Source organism: Calypte anna, chromosome 7 (genome assembly GCF_003957555.1).
Source record: "Calypte anna isolate BGI_N300 chromosome 7, bCalAnn1_v1.p, whole genome shotgun sequence".
In the NCBI taxonomy this organism is placed as follows: Eukaryota; Metazoa; Chordata; class Aves; order Apodiformes; family Trochilidae; genus Calypte; species Calypte anna.
The window spans coordinates 5,983,730-6,009,714 of record NC_044253.1 but is presented as its reverse complement, the minus strand read 5'-3'; the positions used below and the strand labels follow the sequence as shown (position 1 = coordinate 6,009,714).

The window sequence follows — 25,985 nt, the reverse complement described above, 5'->3', positions numbered from 1 at the left end:
GGTGACTTTGCCTCAGGCTGTAAAAGGGGACATTGGCACTGGGAGGGGTGGTGCTTACACACACAGATGCCAGCATGGGGTTGGTGAGAAGGGAACTGACATGGGACCACCCTGGGCAGAAACAAGTCCCTTGAGGAGATGGATTGAAATCAACCAAATGAGGAACCCCAAGGAGCATGAAGTGAATCAGCCCTGGGTATGAAAAGTGTCACTAGAAGGAGGGCAGAGCTCAGCTTCTCCATCACTCTGGGTGATATTGGTCATCAACACTTCCTTCAAACTCCTTTTGTTTCAAGGAAACTCCTGTTTGTTACAAGATCCTGTGGGGATCTGCCCTCTCAGCTTGAGATGCATTTCCCCTCTAGACTAAATCCAGGGTGCATGTGAAGGCATGGAAAAGCCCATAATACACCTTTGATTGCATTCAAGCCTGTATATATCTTATCACCAAACTAAAGGACAATAGTAAAGCAGCTCCCTCCTTTTATCGCCCTCCTGTCCCACCCCTTAAGGACATGTAGAGGTGTTTTGCAACCTTGCAGTGATGGCAATAAGCCTTTATCTGAACAAATTGATCCTGAGCTGCTGGAGTTTGTACCTTGTTTGCTGCTGCCTTGCCTGCCGTTTGTATGCTGGCTCTGACCAGGTACAAATAATGAATTAACTGCTAGATAAGCCCTGTGGTCCCCTGAGCAATTATCCTGGTGTCTGCCATAACAGACTCAATTTGTCCTGCAATAAGTCCAATTTTCTGAGAAGTTAGTTCTGGCTCGGGCATTAATCATGTACATCTGGGTATCTTTTGTGGGGGGGGGAGCTGGTTGTGGGTCAAGCTGTCAGAAATGTGGTAAAGCACATCATCCAAGTGCCTGGGTCCTGTCAGGGATGCAAATGCCCTCTCAGCTGAGTGTGGAATTAAGTCAGTAGCAGAGAGAGGGGGGATGTAAAATCTGTAGTAATCTGGACCTTGGGTAACGTGTTAGCAACCCTTTTTTCCCCATTGCTGAGAGATCAGCTCTAGTTTAACATGAATTTAAATCCCAAATGTGCAAGACTTGTTTGCAAGAGGTGCTGCAGGCTGGAAATGAGGGTGCTGGTTGGAAAGGTTTTTTGATGCATCTGCTAATTAATTCTGGGTAAGAATTGTCACTAGATAGCAAGAAAGAAAATCATGCTGAGCAGCCTGTTTGAGCACCAGCCAGCAGGCACCTACCAGGCACTTGAAAGAGCAGATTATGGAGGTGACTGGGAAACCCCAGCAGATGCTGAGCTGTTCAAGGCTTTTTGTCCTATGGTTTAGCTTCAGGGTGCTCCAACACAGTGTAAAGCAGAAATATCCCTGCCCAGGCAATGGGGTTGGAACGAGAAGATCTTTAAGGTCCCTTCTAACCCAAACCATTCCATGAATCTATGGTAATAGCTCTTTCATACCCACTCTCAGAGATGCCAGGTTACTGAGTGCACAGCAGTGGGAAGAGCTCCTCAGGGGCTCCTCCAGTGATGGGGATGGGCAGCAGGGATAATAATCCCACCCTTTTCCTGCTCTGGATTTAGCAAGCAACTTGGCAAATTGCCTTTTTGCTGGATCTAGTGAGGTTTGTGAGAGTTTCTGCACCAGCTTCCTCACCGTAACCTCAAGGTTTCCTCCTTTACTTGACATTTTGCTGAGTCAGAATTGCCTGCTGGGTTAAAAGCCAACGATTTCTCTAAACATCAGTAACTGGCTGTGTAATTGGTGTTAATCACCTGTGAAACCTCAGCTGCTTCTCCAGAACTCTATGGATGTCAGAGGTGCAGGTACTCCATACATAAATACCCTTCCCAGTGTCACCCCCTTGTCCAAAATACAAAGTCCACTCCTGAGAGGTGTTGGCAGTGAGATTTTATGGTCTCCTGCAGAATCACAGTGTTATATCCTGTTTACTCATTTTGAATATATTATTAAGTTTTTATTGGTACCCAAAGAGCATAATTAAATAGCAGGCCAACTGCAGATGAGCACTATATCAATGATGACCAGTGGCACAGGAGATGAGGCAATTTTATTAACATTGCCATTTCCAGTCCCCAGCATCATAAAGGGCTTGGACGTTTTCTATTACAGTTGCAGATCTACCTTAACATCACTAAAACAATCAGAGTGTGGGAAATTAGGTATAAACTGAAAAATAATTAAAAGGCTGGTGACAACTTGATAACACTGAATAATTAGAGTGTTAGTAACAAATCTTGAATTTTAATTTTCTTGCTGTAGCTGATAGTAGTAATTGAGATTAAAAGCATCTTCACTGCTCTAGGAGGGCTCACTCATGTATGTATTATTTAAGGAGGGGAAATAAAAAAAGATGAAACCCATGGCTCTGGGCTAGGTCTGCCTACACCTTGGGAATCATGTTAATCCGACAGCTGGGAAGGCACCAGAGGTGGCTGAGCTGCTCCCCTCCAGTGCTCTTTGAGGAGCACCATAGTGCAGGAGGTACCTTCAGCAGCCCATGCAGTGTTCTTTATATTTAGGATACAGTCCATAGGGAATACAGGACTCAAAGTGATCAGGGACTTGCATGTTAAAGCACGTGGCTACTGCATGGGAGCAGCAAATGTGAGGTCTGCAGTGTGGACATGGGCTGTACCCCAATGGTGTGAGCCATGGGGCAAGGAAAAATGGTCAAACCACACAGGAGCTGCTTCATTTGCTTCTGTTCACTGGGGACATTGAGGCAGTTCTGGTGTTGACCCATTGAGTTTGGTGAGATTTTTGGTGCTGGTCAATTCCTGACTCCTCTTACCTGGTTGGAGTGGTGGGTGATGGATCACCTCCCAGCTCTGCCACCAGACCCTTTCTGGGGTAAGTAGCCAAAATCTGGCTGGGGGAAAAAGGAAATGAGGTTTTGTGGTTGCATGGACATAGGGACAGAGCTGGGGCCACCAGGAAATGTTATCACCTCAGTGGTCATGAAGAACTTACATACAACCATAATTAAAATTGCTGTAATGATGACTTAAATAGCAGCATTGTCTGAAAAGATTTTAAGTACCTAAATATTGCCCAGAGTTCATGCTGCACATTTTTACCCATGCAGAGAGCTGGGTCTGCTCTGGAAATGTTGGGGCTGAACCTGCAGCCCTCTATGCCGGGGTCACCCCAGGGGGGTGACATGGGGCTTGTGGGGTGGCTTTACCTTGTGTTGAATTACAGGCTGTCCACCCCAGTTGGACCCAGTCTGGATGTGGGACAGCGGAAGGAGCCCAGAAGAAATTATTCATAGCTGAAGGGAATGACAGGAGTGCAAAGAACTCCCAGGACATCCTTTTATTTTGTGTATATTCAGGTAAAATTCAGGGAAAATAACTAAACTGCTGTTACAATGGCACACAGCTTACAGACTGGAAAACTTCCAGCATTTTGCAAGGTGATAGAATGTTTCCTGTGCTAGATATTTGCAGTAAAATAATCCTATTTTCTCTTAACTATCCCATATATCTATCCACAGGCACACGTAAAGTTTTAACTAGCTATTTGCTCCCTGTGCTGAAACAAGTCATTACCCTATGTTTGCTGTCTAGCAGGGCTGCATGTTAACAATATTTTGAAGAAATTTGAAAGCCATCTTTAAAATACCATTGTTGGAGGCTATATCATGACTCCAAGGAGATGGCCAGCTGAGCATCCCCCTGGTTGTCCTTCTCCTGTTGGTGATGCATGGTTGGAAGGCAGCACAAGGAGACCTGGAGGAGCGATGCCTTCCCATGGCAATGCTGCTCCCCCTGGTCATGGATCAGATCATGGCCCTCCCCTTCCTGTGCCTATCATCAGCTTTATTGAGCTTAATGTGACAGTGAGCACAGCACTTCTGCCCCAGCTGAGAGTGGGCACAGCTTAAGATGTTCCAAAGAGCATTTGGGCTCTGGTTTTGTGTTTAGGACCAGAAGCAAGAGCTTTATCTCCCCCTTGATCCACTTGTGATCCCTTGGCATCTTGACAGCCTTTTCATCCTACCTGACCCCTCATTTGGAAAGTTTTTGAATCAGGTATTGCCTTTGCTATTCAGTCTTCACTAAGGGTTCCAGGAAAAAAATCAAACTGTGAATAAATAAACAGACGTAGGAGGTGTTTCTGTAGGATGGGGGTTATGAGGGGATGCTTAGGGAGAGACTTCACACCTAGTACCAGGCTGCTTTCCCAAAGACCAGGAGATCTTGGGATGAAATCAAGCACCAATACCTTGCAAACCATGGACTCTGCTCTGAGGGACAGATACCAAAACCAAGGGCTGTTGGGAGGGAGAGAAGAAGATAGATTTTGCAGTAGACAGGCAGCTCCTCCACTGCATGGCACCCCAGGAAACCAACACCCACATTTCATGAAAGCCAAGGGCAGGATGAAGGTGTATCTCCCAGGCAAGAGTTTTCCCTGGATTTGGCTCTGCTGCCCCTGTAAGAACCAAGCAGCACAAAAGCAGATTGTAAAGGGACTCGGGGCCCTGTAACTCCATCAGTTTTGATCAATTTTTCAGTTGAGTTGGTAATACACTGGAGAGTGTGTCAGCGTGCTTTATGGAGGTCTGCAAGTGCCTACCATGGCTAATCCATAAAGCTCAAATGGTTTCCTGGAAAACAGAGGTTTTCTTGTCACCATGAGGAGACTACTAAACAGTGGGGAGGGGGAGGAAAAATAGACAGAGCCTTTAGTACCTGCTTGAGCTGTAGGGAACATCATGGGCGGCACCTGAAGGATTGGCTCAAGGGGACTGCCCAGTGTTTGAGAGCTGGAAAGAGCAGGGAAACAGCCACCACTGCTGACCCAGCAACCCTTCCATCCCCTCACCCAGCAAAAGCAGTGACACTTCTGGTTAGTTTCAATGCAACATAACAATCAATTTTTAGTGATCCGTGGAGATGCAATTTAAAAAACCAACCCCCTCCCCCCCCACCTCTGCCCTCTGATCCATAAAACAAGGATTGCACAGAACTGATAGCATTAGCTCCATGCATATCTAGTAGAAAAGACATTTCATCACTTAAATATTGGAATGGTTCCCCCAGCTTTCTGAATCTATCATTATGCTGTAAGATTATTTTGCATTCAGCCTTCTTTTTCTCAGAGTCTCCAGGACCCTCTCTCCCACCTTCCCACCAGTCACTGGAAACTTTAATGGAATTGCTTTCAAACAAACCCGTTCTGGGACTTATTTCAAAGCATCTTCTGTGTATTGAACCCTGGGAATGCATATCAGGTACCCCACCATACCTCAGGGACTGGGATTTTACTGTTAAAAATGTGTCAGGAGAATTTTTTTTCCCCATTCATCTGACTCCAGGAGCTGGGAATTAAGATTAACAACAAATATCTTGAAATATAAGATAAAATAGTAAGAGTGGGGTGCTCACTGTAGAAAGCCAAGGTTACAGAGGCTTTAAATTACTGTATAGCTGAGTTCTCCTCACTCCTTACCTCCTGTAGCATTGCTTGTGCATCACATGGGTTCCCCCATCCCATGTGTGCTCACAGTCTCCATCTGTGGAGTCTTTCTGCCCTGGAGAGCAGGGCTGATCCTGCCTGCATCTCTGCCAAACCAATCTGATTTTATCTGTCCTTTTCATAGGAGAATTGAGGATTTCAAAGGAGGATTTAAAAAACATGGCCCAGAGATCTGAATATCGAGCCTGAGGAGAATCTGGCTTTTTTCCACAGTAGCTATTCCAAACTATGGCCGTTTTCAGACACTGCTATTTTGATGAGTATCCTTTCCCTCCACCCCTGACTGTGTTTGTTTTAAAGTATTTTTCCTCTAGAAAAATAGAGTAATCCACAAACCTACAGCTAAGTCCTTCACCCTGCCCCAGGAAAAGATTTCCTGCAGAGAATGATATCCAGCAAGCAGTAATCACATCGTGGATGTTGCCTGGCTCGGACAGGATGAAAAGTCAGTGAGTGACAAGTTTCCAGATGACCTCCGTCAGCTCCTGAAAAGAAAAAGCAAAGACAACAGCATCACACATGAGCGGGAAGGGCCAGCTTGGAAGTAACTAAATAGGAACCCAGAGTAAGCCAAAAATCAGAAAAGTGCCCTTGCATCCCCATCTAGTGGCTTTTTTGTAAAATAAGTCTGAAGTCCTTTCTGTTCAGGTAACATTTTCTCCTCTGCCTAAATGATGGACAAGCAACGTGGCTAAAGTTGCATCAGAAGGGTTGGGTTGAGTCAAAGCTTCTCCATTTTACGTATTTCTTAGATTCAAAAATGCTACAAATGTTCCTCAGTAAGTTTTTCAGGCTTTCAAAATGGTTTTCTTCCCCTGTTCACTTGGTGGCCAGAGCTGCTGCTGGGCTCCAAAGGGACTGGGTACCACCTGTGGGTGGCCTATGGGCATATCTGCTGCTTGGCAGAAATACCAAGCTTTGGGAGCTGGTAGAGCTTCACCACAAATGGGAAGGAAACACTAACCCGACTTGTAAAGAATTGTCCAATTATCTAAGGATAATTATTTTTAGGAGCAGAACAAACCACAGGGTTTCACAGATCAGCCAAAACTTCTGTAGCAGGTGAGCATCACCCATGGGACCTGTACCTGCTCTCTCAATGTTTGCTTTCTCCCTCTCTCCCCAGAAATGGATGACTGGTCACCTCGTTTTCATTGATGGCATAAAAAGAAGTATTCCAGGTTTGTAGCAGATTTTCACCCGGTGAGTGGCTTCTCTTGGGGTACTTTGGCTGCTCTGAGTGTTCAGGCCTCTGTCCTTCAGAGGTGGTGTCACAGGTGCTGTGCAGCCCTGCTTTGAGAGGAGGTAAGTAAACAAAATTGCAATTCTGATCCTTTATTTTTAGGTGCAACTGGAATACAATAGGTAACATTAATAATTTCACACTACTTTTGTTGTTACCTGTTCTCTGATGGTCCTTAGGGGTTTCTCACGGGTTTCTGGGTCTGCCAGCAGTTTGCATCATTTTGCAATATGCTCTGATTAATCCAACCTGTACCTCCTACACCTGCAGACTTCCTTGCTCCCAGTTCCAGGCTGGTGAGTGAGCCCCACTGCAGCCCAGGAGCAGCAATTTAGCTCACCAGCACTGCTGGGAAACCTTAACATAAAGGAAAGCTTCTGAGCTCCTCTCCCTTACAAAAATTTCTGTCTTTCTTAGTCCATCCTCTTGAAGCACAAAAACTTCTCAGGGACCAATCTCCACAGCCTTGAGCTCTTCAGGAATAAAAGACTCACTTTACTGGGTCTGCCTTTGCACTCAGAAAGATTCATATATATATATATATATAAATACTTTATGGCCCATAGAGCAAAATCTGGTCTTCACCTGGAATCCAAGAGCATTTTCTGAAGGTGGTCACGTTGGCCTCTCCCTCTGCCCTTGCCTTAGCTCTGTAATTACAACTACATGAGACATGACCTCTGGTAAAACAATTTGAAAAGGTCTGGAAGGACTGCACCAGCAGCCAGGTTTTAACAAATAGACAGGGAGGTCTGTGTTAAAAAAATAATTGATTTCCAGACCTAGATGCTTCATTTTTGGGGGAGGTTGAATTGAAGCCCAGGCTCAGCAGCAGCACTCCACTAGGGAAGGATGTGTCTTCTTCTACAATCTTCTCCAGTACTTATCAAAAGTCATATTCCTTTTTCCTACAGAAAAAAAAAACAAAACTGTGTACACATATAAAAACAAATACTGTTGCTTAAACTCTAAGAGCTGCTCCTACCCAGGAGCTGTTAGGTATTTAATAGGATTAATGCAAAACAAAATGCCTTTCTTGAATGAGAAATCTTGGTTTTCATTATCAGCAAAATGGGAGCTACAAAATTTCTGGTCTTCCTGTCTAGTAGAAATTGCCTAATGCAGAGTAACATATTTGTGCCAGTTATATCATAGTTTTGTCTAGGAAAAGGAAAGTAACTAACTAAAAAAAGCAACACTGCTGAAGAAGAAAGAGCTTTGCTCACCAGAAAAATCAAAGTAACATTGCATGGGTTCATCAGTAGTTGTATGTGAAGCTGGGAGGTTTGCAAAAGATAAACCAGTAACACCATGAGGAACCCTGTGAAAATGCTGAGGGTCTTCCTGAAGTTCATCACCCTAAGAGCTGATCACTGCCTTGTGCTGGAAGTTTGAAGCTGGGTTTCTGAATACCCAGGCCTTCCTCCCTGGAGGTGCAGGTCCAAGGCTTGTGGTGATGGGCTGATGGGGCTGGGGTGTGGAGGGGTCTCAGTGCTAGGGGGGCAATTCCAGCCCTGGGGAAAACAAAAAGTCCCAATTCTGTAGGATCAGCCCCAAACTGAGCCCCGCAGCCACAGCGCGTGGGGCAAGGACACTGTGGCTTTGTTTTCCTCTCACTGCTCTGCCTTTAGCCATCACCTCATCCACCCAAACCCCCAGCTTTTCAGGGAAAACAGAGTTTAGAGAGGATTTAGTCATGAGCTTGCCCGGAACAGCGGCGTGGGGAGGGGACATCCTCCAAAGCCACCCTGCCACCCACCCCTGCCCAGGCAGGCAGCTGCCCACAATGTGCTCTTGTTCCCAGTGCCAGGGGACAAAGGCTGTTGTTGTAGGCTAATGCTGGCTCAGTTGTGGCATGTGCCTACGTGGGCTGCTGGAGCTGGGGGGGGACATGGGGGGAAGCAGGGAGGGCTATGAGTCCCCAGTGGGTGGATGGGGAGGTGCCCAAGGGCTGTGCAGCTCCTGGTGGCTGGAGGCTTTTCCACGGCTCCTGTTGCTCCGAGGAGGAGGTATGAAGCCCCTGGTGGGATGCAGATCCTGGCCAGAGGCATGGGGGAGTGGATGGAAAGGTGTCTGGGCTGGGGGGCTTAGCTGGGACCAGGAGGAGGTGGCTGGGAGGCATGGGGGGCTTGGCTGATGAACACAATCTGCTGTCTGCTGGTGCCACGGTGGGTGTCTGGGGGCTGGAAATATTCAGGGATAGAAATGGATAATGTAAAAATCAAGGGCCAAATGTGTATTTTAGAGTTAGTAAAGAGGTTTGGGTCTTTTCTCAGCTTTGATTTCATAGAATCATAGAATCGGCTGGGTTGGAAGGGTCCTCTGAGATCATCAAGTCCAACCCTTGATCCACTACCTCCATGGTTATTAGACCATGGCACTTGAATATTTGAATATTTTTGCTTAAAAGCAGCCATGTGGCCATTCACAGCAGACCTGCTATGGGGTGGCTATAATTTAAATCCATTTAGAAGACAAATCTAGTGTAAACCAAGACAGTTCACTTGATGGTGAAGCCTCTATTCCCACCTGGGAATGTGATCTGTAGCCTTGGTGAGCCCTGTGGGGTAGGCTGTGTTTTGGGGGAGGGATCTCAGCAAGGGAGGAGATTTACTTTTTGTCCCCTAAATCTCTTCTGCCTGTTGCCTTCAGGGAAAGGGAGTGTGGAGGTTTCTAATGCTGTGCTCTTTACCACTAGACCTCATGTGGCCATCCAGAACCTTTACATCCTCTCTTTTTTACCTTTGTGTTACAGAATTTAGTCAAAAGGATCATCAGTCCCAGGGATGCTGTAGTTCTTGGTAAGAGAAAAGGCCAAAGGTACAGGGAGTACCCAGGATTTTCTGAATTTGTGATAGTGACCAACCCAACCTCAGGACCTCCAGCCATCTCCAGTTTAGCCAGCTCTCCCTCAAGAACACTTCCCCAGTTTCTAATCCCTGCTGTTCAGCAAGGAGAGTTGGAGCTGCTCCTCCCACCCCCTTCAGGCTGCAGTGCCTATGGGCAGGTTCTGTTGTTATAAACTGTTTAACCCTCAGACAGGGAAATTAAAAATATTTGCCCAGATCTCTGGGCAGCCACTGAGCCCCCCTTCTTTCTGGAGAAAGTAGGAATCTCTCAGCCCATCCCCAACATGCCCATTCATCAGGCAGCATGAGAGGGATGCAAGAAAGCATTTCCTCCTGCCCTGGGCATCAAGCATGAAAAAAATGAAATAAAGAAGCAAATGGCTCCTGGGTCTGCCACTCCCACTCAGTTTTTAAAGATTTTGACGTCTCAATATGTCCTTTTTTTTTTCCTTTTTCTTTTTTTTTTTTTTTTTTTATTATGTTGGAACCCAGGGCAGCTCCATCCATGGGTTGAGGACAGCCCTGCAACCACCCTCGCTCCTTGCCAGTGGGTCTCGGGTTTCCCCTGCTCCCTCCAGTGACACAGTCTGTCCCCACAGCCCCAGCCCAGCCCCGGCCACATGCCAAGGTCACCCTGGAGCCAGGAAGCAGGTGGAAATGCTGCCATAGGAGCCAGGAACAGGGCTTACCCAAAGCTCCTGCCCAGCCACTGTGTCCCAGCACAGCACCCGCCCCCACCATGGACACCATCCCGGAGCTGAAGAGGTACGTGGGTCTTGGAAAGGACTGAGGGTGTTTCTGGATGGGTGGTAGATCCAGCCCCTGGTGTCTCAGTGTCACAGGTGGATGTGTCTAAGATGGGAGTGACAGCAGATGTGCCCCTGTCCTGGGGGGGATGAGGGCTAAGCCAGCCCCTTACCCTTATCTTGGTGAGGAGATATTCAGCCCCTTAGCAGCCTAAGTTTAGGTGTCATGAAATGGTGAGTTACAGAGATGTTCTTGCAATTTATGTGCCTGGAAACAACTTTAAAACTTTTTCAGCTTAAAGGTGCTGTGTCACATGAAGTGACACTGTGAAGTCTCTCTGTGCCCTGTACCTGCAGTCTCCAAGGTGACCTCCCCAGGTCCTGCAAGGGAAGAGGTCACCTTGCTAAGGGTGAGCTCCAATGGGACCATCTGTGCCCCAGCAACCCTCTCCGTGCTGATTCTGCTGTTAGGTCTTGGGAGGGGCTGCATCATCCCAAGTTATTGCAGCCCATTTTCACATCCAGGCTGGAATTTTCAGCCAGGTTTCAGAGAAACCCTGCTAGTTTCCAGCAATGAATGAGCCTGTTTCATCTTCCCAGCAGCTTAAAATCCTGCCTGGGGATAAATGGGAAAATTCTGGGAGGAAGAGTTATGTTGGCATCATCTGTCCTGATGCATACTTGTGCTGCAGTCTATGCAGGTCACCTGGGATGGATGGAAATGTTTGACTGGCCAGAAATCAAATTTGTGTCCCCAGACCCCAAGAATTGCTCCTCTCTACATAGGGGAAGCCACTCTACCCCTTGGCAGTTAACTGGGAGATTTACTCCTAAAACCCATCCTGCTTGGTTCAGCCAGCTGAGAGGACAAAATCATGCCCTATTCTGACAGGCAGAGAGGGATGAGGCCAGAGGGTTGAGTGGAAGGTGGAGGGACTGGCCTGCAGCCAAGCTGGAGCTTACAGAGGTGGCTGAGCTCATGTTTGTGTGCTGAATTTCTGAGAGATGTTTTGTGGGGAGAGGTGAGGCCCTGGGAATGGAACCAAGACCTCTGATGTAGCTCATGGGAGCCAGGTGTGGGACTTTGGCAGTGGTCTTGCAAAATTCTGGCAGCCCCTCAGCATCTCTGAGACTTCTGGTTCACCTTAGTCTTTTCTTGCCTTCTTCACCATTTGCACATTCCCTGCTAGCCCTGTCATTACATATTGCATCTCAAATCCTTCCTACAAGAAGTGGAATCCTTCCTACATTTTCCTTTTTAGTTTTCAACCTGCTGTCTTGTTCCTGACTCAGGCAGGACTTTCTTCCCTGGCTGGAGGGACTTGGGGGTTACTTACTACTATTGCAGACTGATCATCATGAAACATTTTCCAATGGCAATGTTTTGGGAGAAGCAACGTGTCCAGAGCCAGTTGTCCAGGGGCATCACCCCTAAGTCTTGCTGTGGGGTGATACTGAAATGTGGTTGCCCACAAGATAACTATTCCCTTGTGTAGATAGCCTCACCCCAACACTTTCTTTGCAGAAGTGAGGTCCTTTCTCCAGTTTAATGTCACACTTTCCTTTGGCACCTCTATTTTCTAAATGAGGCACGCTGTCAAAGGAAAATGAAGGTGTAACTTCATTGCTGGAAATCTTCACAAAACTGAAAATGAAAACTTATGACTAAATGAAAACATCTCTGGTCCAATGACCTCTCTGAGTTTTGCCCTTTGAGTCCCAAAAAGGAAAGCAAAAAAGTCCCAGAAACTTTGGCCCAAGCAGATCTTTTAGAACTACAGATGCTGTAGCTCACTATAGCCTTTTCCTATTTTCACTGCTATTTCTTCTACTTCATTAATAATTGAAGGTTTCAGAGAGTGTGCAGTATTAGTTTGTCTGATGCCTTCCACTGCATTGACTGGTTAATGGTTCCCCAGAGAGAGGGAGGAAAAGCTTCCTCAACACATCTGAGAAAAGCACTGGTGCAGGTGGCCAGTCCATTGCTGATTCTGGTGGGTGATCAGCAAATCAACAAAGTCTGACTTTTTTTATCCTACTAAAAGAGAAAAAAACACATTGCTTACCAGGCAGTGCAAATTTGTCCTGGATAATCTTCATTTTGTTCTGCATTTTTAAGGCAGATTTAAAAGGGTTGAGGTTCTTCAAATAACTGGGTTGCAATACTTGCCTTACAGGAATAGGTTCCCCAGCATGAACTTTGAAGCAGAGATTCTGACAGCTCCACATGATAATTCAGGTATTTGGGAGGGAAAAAAAAAAAAAAAAAAAAAGGAGGTTAAAGTAAAATGCCCACTAAGGTTGCTACCATTACAAAAATGTTTTAATTCTTTTGGAGCTAGAGAATGCATTGGGGTGTTTGTTGGTTTTTGTTGTTTTTTTTTTTAATTAAAAAAAAAAAAAAAAGAAATAGGATGCTAAAGAGACTGCAGTTCAGGTGATTTCTGGTTTATGCATTTCAGTATGGAGGATAGATGTTGAAATCTTTACCTCCAGTAAGGCTGGACACAGGGTTTCCACACAGACCTACCAGAAATACAGCTGCCAGTGATGTGTGGTTTTGGAAACAGCACAGGCATCCAGTTTAAGACTGCAAAGTCTGGTATGAGACACACAAAATTTTCTTAGTTGCAGTAAAGGCAGATAAATAAGCAGCTCCTCAAAAGGCAAAAATAAGGATGAAGATGTTCTGCTGATCCCTGTCTCTCATCCTTATTCCTTTTAGGAGGAAAAGCTGGTTTTGTTAGGTTTTTTTTCTATTGAATTCTGCCTTTCCAATGCTGATGTCACACTTTGAGGCTGCGACTGGGACTGCCTTCCTACTGCAATCCTCTGCCTGAGCATCTTCTCATGAGCCTCAGACCTTAGTCTTACCATTGCTCTTCAGACCCAAGCAGCTTGTGCTCAGGAGTGCTGTTTTTCAGATGACACAGCAGGAAAATGAGTTTTTGTAATAATAGCTTGGAAGCCCTGGAGCAGCCCTGGGTGCTGGTTCAGAGCCTGCAGTTCCCAATTGGAAACTCCCTTCCCTGCTCCAGCAGGATCCCAAGCTTCAGGTGCAGGTGACAATTTCTGTGTTGTGCCACCCCTAAGAGCATGTGTGCCAGCACAAAAACTGGTGATTTCAGAACCCCCATCCAGCATGGGTGACTGACTACCCTGGGACCTCCTGTGCCATTCCCTTCACTTTCTTGCCTTGGGTCTTCCAGAAAAACACTCTGGTTCCCTCCCTTTCTGCAAACTGAGTCCCTTCTATCTGGCAAAGCATTTTGGAGACATTTTCCTCTGACCTGGAATAGTCAGGCACTTCACAGATACTCTGATGTCTAAGGGCATTTAAGAATAATTTCCAAACCCTGAGTGTGAAGAGATGGATGGGCTCCTGGGATCTGTGTCCTTCCTACCATCTTCCTCAGGCTCTAGGTTCTGGTGGGTTGGGTTTCTTCCATGAGGAAAGGGTTTTGATCATTAATTTGCCTTGAACCCACTAACACATGATTTGTATTTGTTCCCCAAGAGCCATACATGATCTCTGCCATGAGAAGCCTCACAGCTGAGGAGTATGTAGAGGCCTTTAAGTCATTTTTGGATCATTCAACTGAGCACCAGTGCATGGATGAGTTCAACAAGGAAGAAATGCCCAGCATCATGGCTAGGTGAGGAATGCTTCCACCCCTGTGAGAAAGCCAGCTGCTATTCTGGGAGGGCAACCTGTTTAGAAGGGTCATAAAACATCTTTAAGGACTTTGTGGGGCTTGAATGAACTTTTAATGCCTCTCAATTTTAAGTCCCTTACTTGCAGTCCTTAAGATATTCTGTTTAATGACTCCAGAGTACATGCTGTTTCAATTAATACTCTGTGCTACCTCTCAGCTTAATTTTAAGGAAAGAATCAAGACCTCATTTTTGTGTCCCTCTCTTTTCCTTAGCTGATTTTCCAAGGATTAAATTTTTTGCTGTTGTTTGATTTTATTTTTTTTTTCAAAAGAAAGCTCTCTCTTGTGCTCTCTCCCAGCTCTTGGGACTTCATCCCACAAGAGTCCCAGCAGAAACACTTCTCTAATTCTCTTCTAGTGACTAATTCCTGTTTTTCTCAATCCTCTAAGACCTCCTTACTTCTATCCTAAGTCGATTTGCATTGCTTAAATACCAAATGATAATCAGTTTTGTGAAGTATTGATGTAATATATTAAGCCTTGATGACTGTGGATAAGTTTTAGAGCAGCCCAGATCCAACCCACAAGGAAGAACTTTAAGGTCTGGGTAATTTTGAATGCTCTGAAAACTCCATCAAGAAAAAAAATCAGTCAGGCAACTCCAGGCCAGAGAGATATATAAAAATAAGCATTAGAAATAATAAATAAAAATTAATTTGTATCTGGAGATTTTAAATGAAAAATCTGCTTGTGGGAATTTTAAACGATGCAAACCACTGTGGTTTCTATGGTGCTGAATGTGGGTCTGACTCTCATCAGGGCTTGGGCTCCTTGACTCTCTCCCAGCTTGTTGAATCATTGCTGTGGTAGCTCCTGAGACTGTGGATGGGGAACTCCATCCCTCCCAGTTTAAAACCAGGAGGAATATCAGAAAGAAAGGATTTCCAGTCATTTGGATAGCCTGATTTATTTTTTTTTTTAATTTTTTCTGGGCAATTGCATCCAATATTTGAATTCCAAATTTGTCTCCCTAGGGCGTGGAGGTTTTTGCCCAGCTCCCCTTGCCCATCCCACCCAGGCTCAGCCCTGCTATCCCTGAAGGGAACCCTTTTCCCTGGGGTTTCCCCAAGTAACCTGTACTTATCTTTGCAGTCTCGGCAATGGAAAACAGACAATAAATATTCTGGGAGTTGGAAGTGGCACAGGTAAGGAGCTTGGCAGCACTGCTGGTGCTGGGGGCCGGGAGGTCCCTCTGGGTAGGAGGAAGTGATCCTGCAATCCTCAGACATGATCAGAGCTCCTCAGGCATTAATACTTCCCCATCTCCCTCTGAAATGCACAGCAGAGAAAGTCCAGGGGGTGTTGATTGACTGTGAGTTAATGTAAGCCAGTAGTGTGCCCAGATGGCCAAGAAAGCCAAAACTACTTTGACTTGTATCAGCAATTGTGTGGCCAGCAGGGTAAAGAAGTTGGTGAAGAGTTTGGAGAACAAGTCTTCTGAGGAGTGGCTGAGGGAATTGGGGTTGTTTAATCTGGAGAAAAGGAGGCTGAGGGGAGGCCTTACCCCTCTTCACAACTGTCTGAAAGGAAACTGTGGTGAGGTTCAGTTTGGTTTGGTCTCTTCTCCTAGGTAGCAAGCAATGGGACAAAAGGAAATGGCCTCAAGTTGTGCCAGGGAAGGTTTAGATCTGGTATCAGGAGGAATTTCTTCACCAAAAGGGTTGTCAGGCTGGGCATGGGCTGCCCAGGTCAGTGATGGAGTCAGCATCAGGAGGGAGTGAAAAGATGCAGACATGGTGCTGAGGGCCATGGACTTGGCAGTGCTGCATTAATGGTTGACCTTGATGTTCTTAGGCTTTTCAACAGTAAAAAACTCTGATTCTATAGTGCCATTGCTCAAATCTACCCAAGGAGTGGGAGAGTGCAATGATTTTTGCTCAGTCTCTGCCTCATGATGACTTTCACATGACTGAATATGTCTCAAAACAAGGAGTCCTGCTCCAGGCTACGTACCAGAGCATCTTCAGGCTTCATCAGAGGAAGTGAGACACATCTGAGAGGTTCATTTCACCCCACTCTACCCCATGAGAAGGGATCTCTATTTTTGCTTTGCATTTAGGGATCCCAGAGGCCAAAGATGTTGGTGCAAAACCAGTTGGCCACAACCATTAGCATGGGGTTGCATCACTTTTTCAAGATATGTTTGCTTGCTTCTACTCTGTTTCTACCCAGTGATAGGTTGGATTTGACTGCAAATTATGTTTCCCTCCAGAGAGAAACCCCTCTTCTGGAAAAAAATAGCTTTAAAGCTGTTCTAAATGCATTTGTGTTTAAAAAAATAAAAATAGAAAAAATAAAAAGGTGATAAAACATCTAACTTTGCACCTAGGGAAACTAGGAGAAAGTAAAAGTAGAGAAAAGAAGGCACAGTTTGATTTGTCAGAGTTTGCTTTTGCTTTAAAAGGATTTTCAGCTGAATTTTAAGTGGTAATTCTTTTAAAATGAAAGCATTTTTCTCACTTCTTTTTGCTTGTTTTCCTGAGTAAGAGAAAAATAGGGTTGAATTGTTTTCCCCAACTGGGAATATGCTGGAGCATATGAGAAAGCAAGGAGGAAGAAATAATTCAGTTCTCAATTACATTCTGTTTTTATTAATACGAACCCAAAAATTCTGACTCCAAGAGAACACAGGGGAAAAATGAACTTTTTGCTTTGTCCTCATTATTTTCTCTTCAGAAATGTTTTAATGGAAAAAAAATAAACCCCCTAAGATTTCCTGGGTTTGCTGGGTAGCTGCTCACAGACTCTCCCCCCCTCCCCAGCTTACCCATGGCTGCAAGAACAGAATTTCTGTGGCCAGGCAGGGAGAGAGCCAGGCTGGCATCAAGCAAAAGGTTATATTTGATCCCTGACCTTTCCAGGCTTGGAATCAGATTTCACAGAGCCCCCCCAGATTTAGTTTGGTTGACAAAAATATTAAGTGGGAGTAGTGACCTACTCCACATCCTAAAAGGCTGCTGGCTGGTCCAGATCATAAGTTCTGGTTCAGCCCATGTTTTCCTGTGGCTGGTTTAACTCTCTCAGCTGTAACCTCCCAGTTAGTGCCAGGGTTTGCAGTGGGGCTTCAGTCCTTTTTCTGGAGTACCTGGCTGGGATCTCTGCTGAGAGGTTGATGCTGGCAGGGAGAGCTGGAGCAGAGAAATTCCTGCTCTGAGGCATTGCATTTTACCACAGTTTTTTTTTTTTTTAAAAAACAGCCTAGTTGAGGATGTTATTACCTCCTCTTGCAAAGACTGGATTAGGGCCTTGTACAGAGATGGAGTGAGAAAAAACCCCAAACAAACAGCTTTTAAGGTGCTTTTTTAAGATTTGATGTCGATACACCCATGGAGTTAAAACCAAACCAAACCAAACCAACCAACCAAAAAACGATAAACCAAACCAACCAACCAAACAAAAAAACCATGAACAACAAAACCAAACCAAACAAACAGGTTGCAAGGTACTCATTTGCAGCTGATACATCCATTTGCCAACACCAATGTCTCCAGGGCATGGAGTTACCCTGAGCCTGTGGGAAGCCCATGTCCTCTCCTTGCTGTTCCTCCTCCACCACCCCCCACTAACTGGCATATAGAGCTGTCTGAAATAACTCAGCTGCTTGCTACAGGGTTTTTTCTTCCTGGCACCAATACTGGCCCATGCAGCCACCTTCAGTGAACGCAGCCACAGAGTCTTCCCTTGTGCTCTTGGCCAGCCCTGCACCACTACCACCCCATTCCTCAGGGGCCTTGGGTATTTTTCTCCAATTTCAAAAGACCTGTCCTTCCTTGGGTGTCCCTGTAGTGATGTGGCATGACTGCTATTTCCCTCCTTGAAATCTACTATTTACTCGAATTCTTGAATTCTGTTATTTACTGCAACACCTGCCAAAGATAACAATTTTCTCATAGCTGGAACATCAGCTGAAAGGCTGGGGAAGATGCAGTATCTTGTATCAAGCCCTTTGTGTCTGACATTTGCAATTTGATATTTTTAGGCCCCACCATCAGCTACAGAGAGGATTCTTGCAGAGCTTCACTCTGGGTGATCACCTCTGCTGTTCATTTCAGAGCCATGGAATCACCAAATGGTTTGGGTTGGAAGGGACCTTAAAGGTCACCTAATTCCAACCCTCTGCATGAGCAGGGACACCTTCCAGTAGAATGTGTTGCTCAAAATGCCATAGCCCCAGATGAAGCAGATGGACTTCATACACCTGATGGACTCTGGCTCTTCTGAGAGATAAGATCACCTGAATCTGAATAAGATGACCTGAATCACCTCAGAAGAGGCTGGAAATTTCCTAGGACAGAAGGACAGAGTTGCTCCTCCAGAGTTTAGATGGCAACAGAGGAGAACCAATAGCTAAATTTACAAGGCACCTGCACACAAATATGTGAGCCTCTGTTTGTAGCTCCAAGATAACAAATGAATCAGTGTCCAGAGACTACGTTGCCAGTCCCCACAGAGGGATGATCCAGGGTACTACATGCTAATGGATCTTTCCTCTTGCCGTGCAGTTCCCCAGGTCTTGGAGTTGTGTCACACCAGGGCAGAGCAGCCATCACCTCCCTGGAGGCCACAGCTTGAGTCCTGTGTCCAGTTCTGGGCCCCTCAGTTCAGGAAGAAGATTGAGGTCCTGGAGCAGGTCCAGAGAAGAGCAAGGAGGCTGTGAAGGGATCCAGCACAAGTCCTGTGAGGAAGGGCTGAGGGAGCTGGGGGTGTTGAGGCTGGAGAAGAGGAGGCTCAGGGGAGACCTCATCACTCTCTCCAACTCCCTGAAAGGAGGTTGGAGCCAGGGGGGGGTCTGGCTCTGTTCCCAGGCAGCTCTCTGTCAGACAAGAGGCCATGGGCTTAAGCTCTGCCAGGGGAGGTTTAGGTTGGAGATTAGGAAGAAATTCTTTCCAGAGAGGGTGATCAGACATTGGAATGGGCTGCTCAGGGAGGGGATGGATTCTCCATCCCTGGAGGTTTTTAAGAAGAGACTGAATGTGGCACTCGGTGCCATGGGCTGGGAACCATGGGGGGAGTGGATCAAGGGTTGGACTTGATGCTCTCAGAGGTGCTTTCCAACCTGGATGATTCTGTGATTCTGTGTGATACTGTGGGCAGTGCCAAAGGCATGAAAACCCTGTGCTGTGCTGGACATGGACAGCTGTGCCCAATGACTCCTTGGCATCGTCAAAACTTTGTGGTTTTGTTGGTAATTGATGCTTCCTGGCTGCTTTTTTAAACATTGATCTTGGGCTATTTTGACCTGTTTGTCTCAAGACCCAGAATACTGAAGGTTCCTGTGCTGTTGCTTATGTCTTCCTTGCTCTCAGTCTTATCTGTAACTAGAAGATATTTTGAGCAGGAGGTTATTATGGTAAGGCTATCACGAACTCAGATGCCACCAACAAGCTTCAAGGTGGAAAGTGCTTCACTTCTGTCAGCAGAAACACCAGCAGGTGACACCCTGTCATCATTTATGTGTGCTTTTTTGAAGTAATGCTTTTCTCTTTATTGACTAGGTGAGCAGGACTTGAAAATGATCAGGATATTGCAGGCTGCACACCCAGGGGTCCTTATTGACAATGAAATTGTAGAGCCCAACCCACAGCACGTGGCAGCTTACAAAGGTATGACCACACCTGCTGCTTGGGGGTAGTGAGGAACAGTGATTGGAACCATGAGGTTTTTCTGCTCTCTTGTGAAATTATTTTTTTTTTTTTCCTTCTACTTTTTAAAACAGAGTTGGTGAATCAAGCTTCAGACCTGCAGAATGTCTCTTTTGTGTGGCACCAGCTCACTTCCTCAGAGTATGAACAACAGGTGAAAGAGAAAGGCACAGACAAGAAATTTGACTTCATCCATATGATCCAGGTAGTGGAGAATTTCTTCAATATAGGAGTGTTGGGCTTTAACTATTCCCTTTGTTTCCACTCTGTGCATAAAGTTTTGAGGACCAGAGCTGAGCACAGGTGTCCCATGAGCAATAACTTCTGCAGAAGCTCTAAACCTCATTTCTTATACACCCTGGGTTTGGTCTCTAGTTTGTGCTGGTTTAATTGTGTATGGTGGGTACCAGAACAGGATGAATCTCAACCTACCACATGTCACATGGAGACCAACAATCATGCTTTGCTTCTGCAGACAACCTTTAATTTTTTGCCTTATTAGAGTAGTTTGGATGGTACTGAAGGGATAATTTAGTGAATTAACACCTGCATCAGGTTTTGGGTCAGAAAACATCCTGCTGTGTCCCTGATGCTGACATTGTATGCGCCAATTCTATTTTGTAAAATATCTATTTTTGTCTTGTATTAGTGACTTTTGTTTTATTTAGTGATTTTTATCTTATTTCATTTTACTTTGATTTTACTGCACTGTGGAAGAGGACTAATGGCTGTGTGTAACTGTTGCTCCTAGATGTTGTACCGTGTGGAGGATGTTCTCAGTACTATCAAGTTTTTCCACAGCTGTCTTGACCATCATGGTAAACTCCTGATCATAATTTTATCAGGTAAGAAGGACCTTTCTTCTTTTTTTTTTTTTTTTTTTTTTTTTTTCTTCATTGCTGGTGCTTTGAAGAGAATTTGGGAGGTATGGGTATTTGCCTTGGGGTTTCAGTAGTGTTTATTCTCAAGCAATTAAATAAAAGGAATGCTGCATGTCATAGAGAGCAGGCAATCTGAGGCTTAGCCTCTTGGTCCCCAGTGTCTGATGGTACCACTTGGGCACAGCCTTTGCTTCCCTGCTTATAAAATAGGTGAATTGGGACTCAAAGAGAGCTTCTGCCATCAAGTTACTGGCTAGGGAGAAATGTGGCTATTCATAAATGAAGGTTCATGGTGATAGTGGCACAGTGAAAACACAACCTGAGCTCTGGAAAGTTGAATCTTTGGGGCACTTCCCTCTACACAGTGGTGGCCCAGAACCCAGAAGGACAATGTGGCTCCCAAGAACCCTGGGATTTATGGCAGAACAGGAAAAAGACGCCCTTGGAATGTCATGGCACTGATTTAAAAAAAAAAAACAACAGTATTTTTTTTGCCAGAGTGCCATGAATGAATCCCCAGCTCGTGGAGCAGTGGACACAGCACACTTCCCCATGTTTGTCATTAAAACTCATCTCATATTGCTGGTAGGCTTTTTTCCTCACCAGCTGGGACTGGCTTTTTCAGATGTATATTCTTTGATTTGCTCTTAAAACTCAACTTAAACTTTTAAAACTGTTTAACCTGATGTATGAAAACATCCGTGGTGATTTAGCAAAGGTAGGATGCACATTTCATAGGTAGGATGTATGTGCAGGCTCAGCAGGTTGGAAAGTCTGGGTGTTCTCCTCTGTCTGGGCAAATCCAGTGCTGGAGACCATCTCCTAGAAGTTCCCATAACAGGAGAGTTTTGGGAGGAGGTCTGATGGAGGTCAGACTTTTCCCCTTCTCCAGGCACGGGCATTTATAAGTGAACACAAATAAAGACAAAGCTCCTCTCCTGCTCCTGACAAGGTCTGGGCCAGTATGAAGGAGCATTTCAGAGTCATTTCACAGTTGCATTAGGTGATGTTTGAATGCCTTGGCTTTGCAAATTAACCTTCCCTCCTGCTCTGGCAGACAGCAGTGGATGGGCCAGCTTATGGAAGAAGTACAGGCACTGCTTGCCTCCCACCGACAGCGGCCACTACATCACCTCCAACAGCATCACAGATGTTTTGAAGAGACTGGGTGTTGAGTACCATGTTTATGAGTTCCCATCAGGCTGGGATATCACCGAGTGCTTTATCGAGGGGGACCCAGTTGGAGGCCACATGATGGATTTCCTGACGGGGACAAAAAACTTCCTGGGCACAGCTCCCCCGGGGCTGCGGCAGCGGCTGCAGGAGGCTCTCTGCCAGCCCGAGTGCAGCAGCAAAAAGGATGGGAGGATCATCTTCAGTAACAACTTGAGTATGATTGTGGTCGAATCCTAGAACTGGGACCAACCACAGAAGACAAGTTAGGGTGGGTATGGAGGTGAGACAGTCCCAGAAGGGCCAAATGTAGGAAGAAGGCAACTTGCAGGCAAGGAGGAAAGAAAGAGGGGCTCAGCTACAGCCTCCCCTTCCCAGGAAGGGGCAGCAGAGCCACCTGTAACTCCTGAGATGAGCTCTTTATCCCTCTGAGATCAACAAGGCCAATATTTCACCCTAGCTATCTAGTCCAGCCCTAGGAGAACATTTTTCCAGGAAGTAAAGAGCTCCATCTCACTAAAAGCCTACGTGGGCTTTTTAACAGTATGCATCATGTCTATGCTTTTGCACTGAGATTTCCACTTTTCCATGCAGCCAGCAGGTTACACACCTAAGGATGTGTCAGGGTGACCAGGGAGGAGGCTGCAGCCCCCATGCTACCTCTGCATGGACCCACAGCTTCCATCTGCACCAGGACAACATCAGCGAGGTGTCCCCACTGCTTTGCACCCAAATAACTTGCCTCCCTGCACCCAGCCCTGAGCTGTAAGCTGCTCTGCACCAGCCTATTTCACATGGCCTCATCAGCATAAGTATTTACTGTCCCAGGCCTCTCAGCATCTTGCAATATAGGCATGTCTTAAAACTTTATCAGCCTTTTTGTTTGGGGAATTTTTTTTGATCCCAGAATGATAGGTGGCCTGTGCTCTTTTCAGGCAGATATTAATTTTGTTACTTCCTTACTACTGTTTTTCTCCATCTAAAATAAAAGCAATTTTAAACTGAAGCAGCCCCATCTTGTTCTGTATGTATGGGATAGCAGAAAATGAAGAGTGAAGAGGTTATCAAGTTAAAACAACACCAAAAATGCATAATAGTGTTTTATGGAGGGATTAAAAGTTTCTTGTAAGTGAGAAAGATGATTCTGAGGTTGTGGCAGAGCTGGGAGGGAGCTGCAGTTTGTCCTTGTGCCACCACCATGGGAGGCAGCTGGGCTGGTTCAACACAGCATCACCCCAGCACAGCATCTGGGCTACTGGAATACTCTGTACATGGTTAAGGTGTTAACATAGGTTAAAACATAGGTTAAAACTATTTCCAGAGGGTTCTGAGTTGTTCAGAGATGCTGCTAAGGCAGCTGGCTAGAAAGGGAGATCCTGCATGGGACTGTGGTGGGATTCAGTGCTGCTTTTAGGGGGCTACCAAAATGTCCCAAGGGCCAGACTTACTTTTTAAGCCCCAGAGAAGCTCATAAGTCTTTAGAGAAATTTGGAGCAGTCCAGGTTCCTCTGCCCAGGCAGCACTTGGGTTTTCACCCCCCCCCTCCCCTTTGGAGTTTCCTGAGCAAGTGGAAATGTTTCCAGTCAGGAGCTGCTCAGCAAAACCTGGGAGCACAAAATTTACCCACACCATTGTAAATCAATGTGCAAATGCTCAATAGAAAGGAGCACTTCAAAGCAGCCTATTTAGTGTCAGCCTCGGGAGATGAAACAGGGCACCCCATTAAAAACACAGCTGCTTAATGCTCTCCCTGTAATTTTTCTTTTCATCCTTGAAAAGCAACTCATTTAGCAAGGACTCTGCCTGTACACCTGGAACAAATGCTACCCCTTAAGTGGCTGTTCAATTGATGTGTCTATTTCTCCTTGGATGGATATGTTATTTAATATCTATTTCTTGGGCTTTTTTTAAACCACCCTCTCCTCCCACACAGGGTTTGGGGCTCTGCTTTCCCATTAGCAGGAGCAGGGATGGGGCTGTGCTGCCACGAGAGGGCTGCAGCATCCTGCACAGTCCCAGTGACTCCCAAAATTCTGGAGATGCTGAGCTGGAGAAGGAGAATCAAGCAGCTGGGCAGGAAAATGATGCATCAGCTCTGCTTTCTTTGCTGGGTCATCCCATCCTAATTCCAGCTGTTGGGACCATGTCTTTTTCCTGCCACAGGGTCATGTCCTTGATGCTGGGCTCTGGCTTATAAAAAAGCCACAATTTTAGAGCACAGGCACCAAGAAGGGCAGCACAAAATTTGTGTTGTCTTGGGGAATGTCCTTTGTCATGAATGTGAAGGCTTCTCTACCCATAAACATTACCAGGGCCAGAGAGGTAGCATAGGAGCTGGAAAATCTAATAGATTTTTTTGTGAATAATCCTATTAAAAGACAGGTTCAGTAAAATACTGGAACGTGTATTGAAAAGATTAAAACTAACCTGAATCAAGGAGCAAAATGTAAAAACAGAGATGTTGAACTTTGAAAAAAATCGAAAAAAAAATTGGAAAAAATTTCTATTTTTTCATTACTTGCCCACAGACATCTGCTGAGGTTTGTGTCAGGGCTGCAGAAAGTCTTTGGGTGCCCTGACCAATCTTCATAGATAAAGATGTCAAATAAATGGTCTGAGATCTCCAATCCAAAAAAGATGAGATCTCCAATGGCCACAGGCTGTACAACATCTTCATTACCAGCATTCCTTGGGACACCAGGCTTTGCCCTGAAGTCTTCAGATTTGGGGTATTAGTTTTGGAGAGCCCTTGGGTGAGGATACCCTAGGCAGGGTCAAGATGTAGCAGGGATGTTCCCAGTACTCAGGAAATCCCAGGAAAATTCATGGCATGCTTATGCACAGAATATAGACCTCGAGGTGTCCTGAAACCATGCCACATTCAGTTCTGCTTCCTTAGAAATATTTTCTGAGTCCTTGCTTAGCACAGAATTTGGGTTTTCTGAGGACATGACCTTTATATAGGCCTTTAGGATGGGATGGACAGGAATAACTCTGAGTCTAAAATATCATTATTATTATTAATAATCCATCATGCCTTGGAACCACTCAACTCCAATATTAAAGAATCAAGAGAAACTTTATCTTTGCTAGGTGATAAAAATCCTGGTTAGGTCTCCAAAGACATCTTATGGACCAGGTTGGCTGAGAAATCTCCTTCTACTACTGGTATTAAGTCCTTTCCTGTCTCTAAGAGCTCTCATATGTGTAAATGTTTCTTGCAATCAGTCCTAAAACAGGAAAGTAAAATAAACGGAGAATGTATCCCTCTAACTCAAACAAGTTCATGGGATCAGCCTGGACACCCATAGGAGGTTGTGGACCAGCCCTTCTGCATCACAGTATTTATTAGCTCTTGGTTTAGCTAAAGCAGATACAGCTGCTACAAAATGCAGAAAATATGTTGTTCATCCCTCGTTCTCCTTTAATTTCTGGCTACAAATGTAAAAAGATTTTAAAATTCCTCCAAAATTTGAAGAGAGCCACAGCTGGAAAGATCCTGGGTCTGAAGAAGGTTTGCAGAAGATGTGAGATGGCTGGGATCCAGTGGGGCTTTGCCCCTCACCTCTGAGAAGGAACAGGGAAGAGAAGAAGAGGAGCTTCAATTCCACACCTCACTTCCCAGTACTCTGCTGCCAGCAGGTATGCAAAGAAAATGTATGTTTTGTCATACACTGTAACACTGGTACCTGTGGTGAATTTAGACACATGATAAAGAAATTTTCAGAGCAGTCTCTGGGTCCCTATTGCTTTGATAACTTTTTTTTTTTTTTTTTTTTTTTTTTTTGCATCCTATGAATCACTCTGGGTGTATCTGCTCACAGCTGATATTATGGATTAAGGAAGATTACAGTTTATTGCTCCAATAGCTGTTTTCTTTAGGTTTTAACTCCATGGGCACTTTGCCATTGACTTCACTTGGACAAGACCAAGCCCCTGACTTTTATGAACACTTTTGCAAAGCTTTCCTGGCTCCGAGGGGTTTAACTTTACAAAGTACTGAAATGGTCATCCAGAGTGTGGATGTTTTGTTATTTCTGGAAGAAGGGATAATGTGCTTTCAGTGCTGAACAAACAGTCCAAGAGATCTTGATTTGCAGATGTTTTCATATAGATAAATGCTGACTTTGGCTTGTGCAGATCGTTTTTTATTTGGGAAAAGGGGATGAGGAAATGCAGATAAAAATTCTGCATTTTTAAACATTTCACTTATAGAACTTTTCCATTATTTACAATCAACTACAGGTTATTCTTCA

General features: G+C 45.2%; 1 protein-coding gene across 3 annotated transcripts; it reads left to right on the top strand.

The window, feature by feature from the left end:
* The first annotated feature begins 10,205 nt into the window (after positions 1 to 10,205).
* LOC103528943 (carnosine N-methyltransferase 2) lies at positions 10,206 to 22,731 on the top strand. Of its 3 annotated transcripts, XM_008494355.2 has the most exons (8): positions 10,206 to 10,336; positions 12,495 to 12,556; positions 13,835 to 13,973; positions 15,126 to 15,178; positions 19,529 to 19,636; positions 19,750 to 19,880; positions 20,427 to 20,520; positions 21,614 to 22,731. In XM_008494355.2, the coding sequence occupies exons 1-8, from the start codon at positions 10,311 to 10,313 to the stop codon at positions 21,967 to 21,969; spliced, it is 969 nt and encodes a 322-aa protein (XP_008492577.1). In that variant the 5' UTR covers positions 10,206 to 10,310; the 3' UTR covers positions 21,970 to 22,731. The 3 variants fall into 3 exon arrangements, with proteins under 3 accessions (XP_008492577.1, XP_030310166.1, XP_030310165.1); XM_030454306.1 differs by lacking the exon at positions 19,529 to 19,636; XM_030454305.1 differs by lacking the exon at positions 12,495 to 12,556 and having other exon boundaries at positions 10,207 to 10,336.
* The last annotated feature ends 3,254 nt before the right edge of the window (positions 22,732 to 25,985 follow it).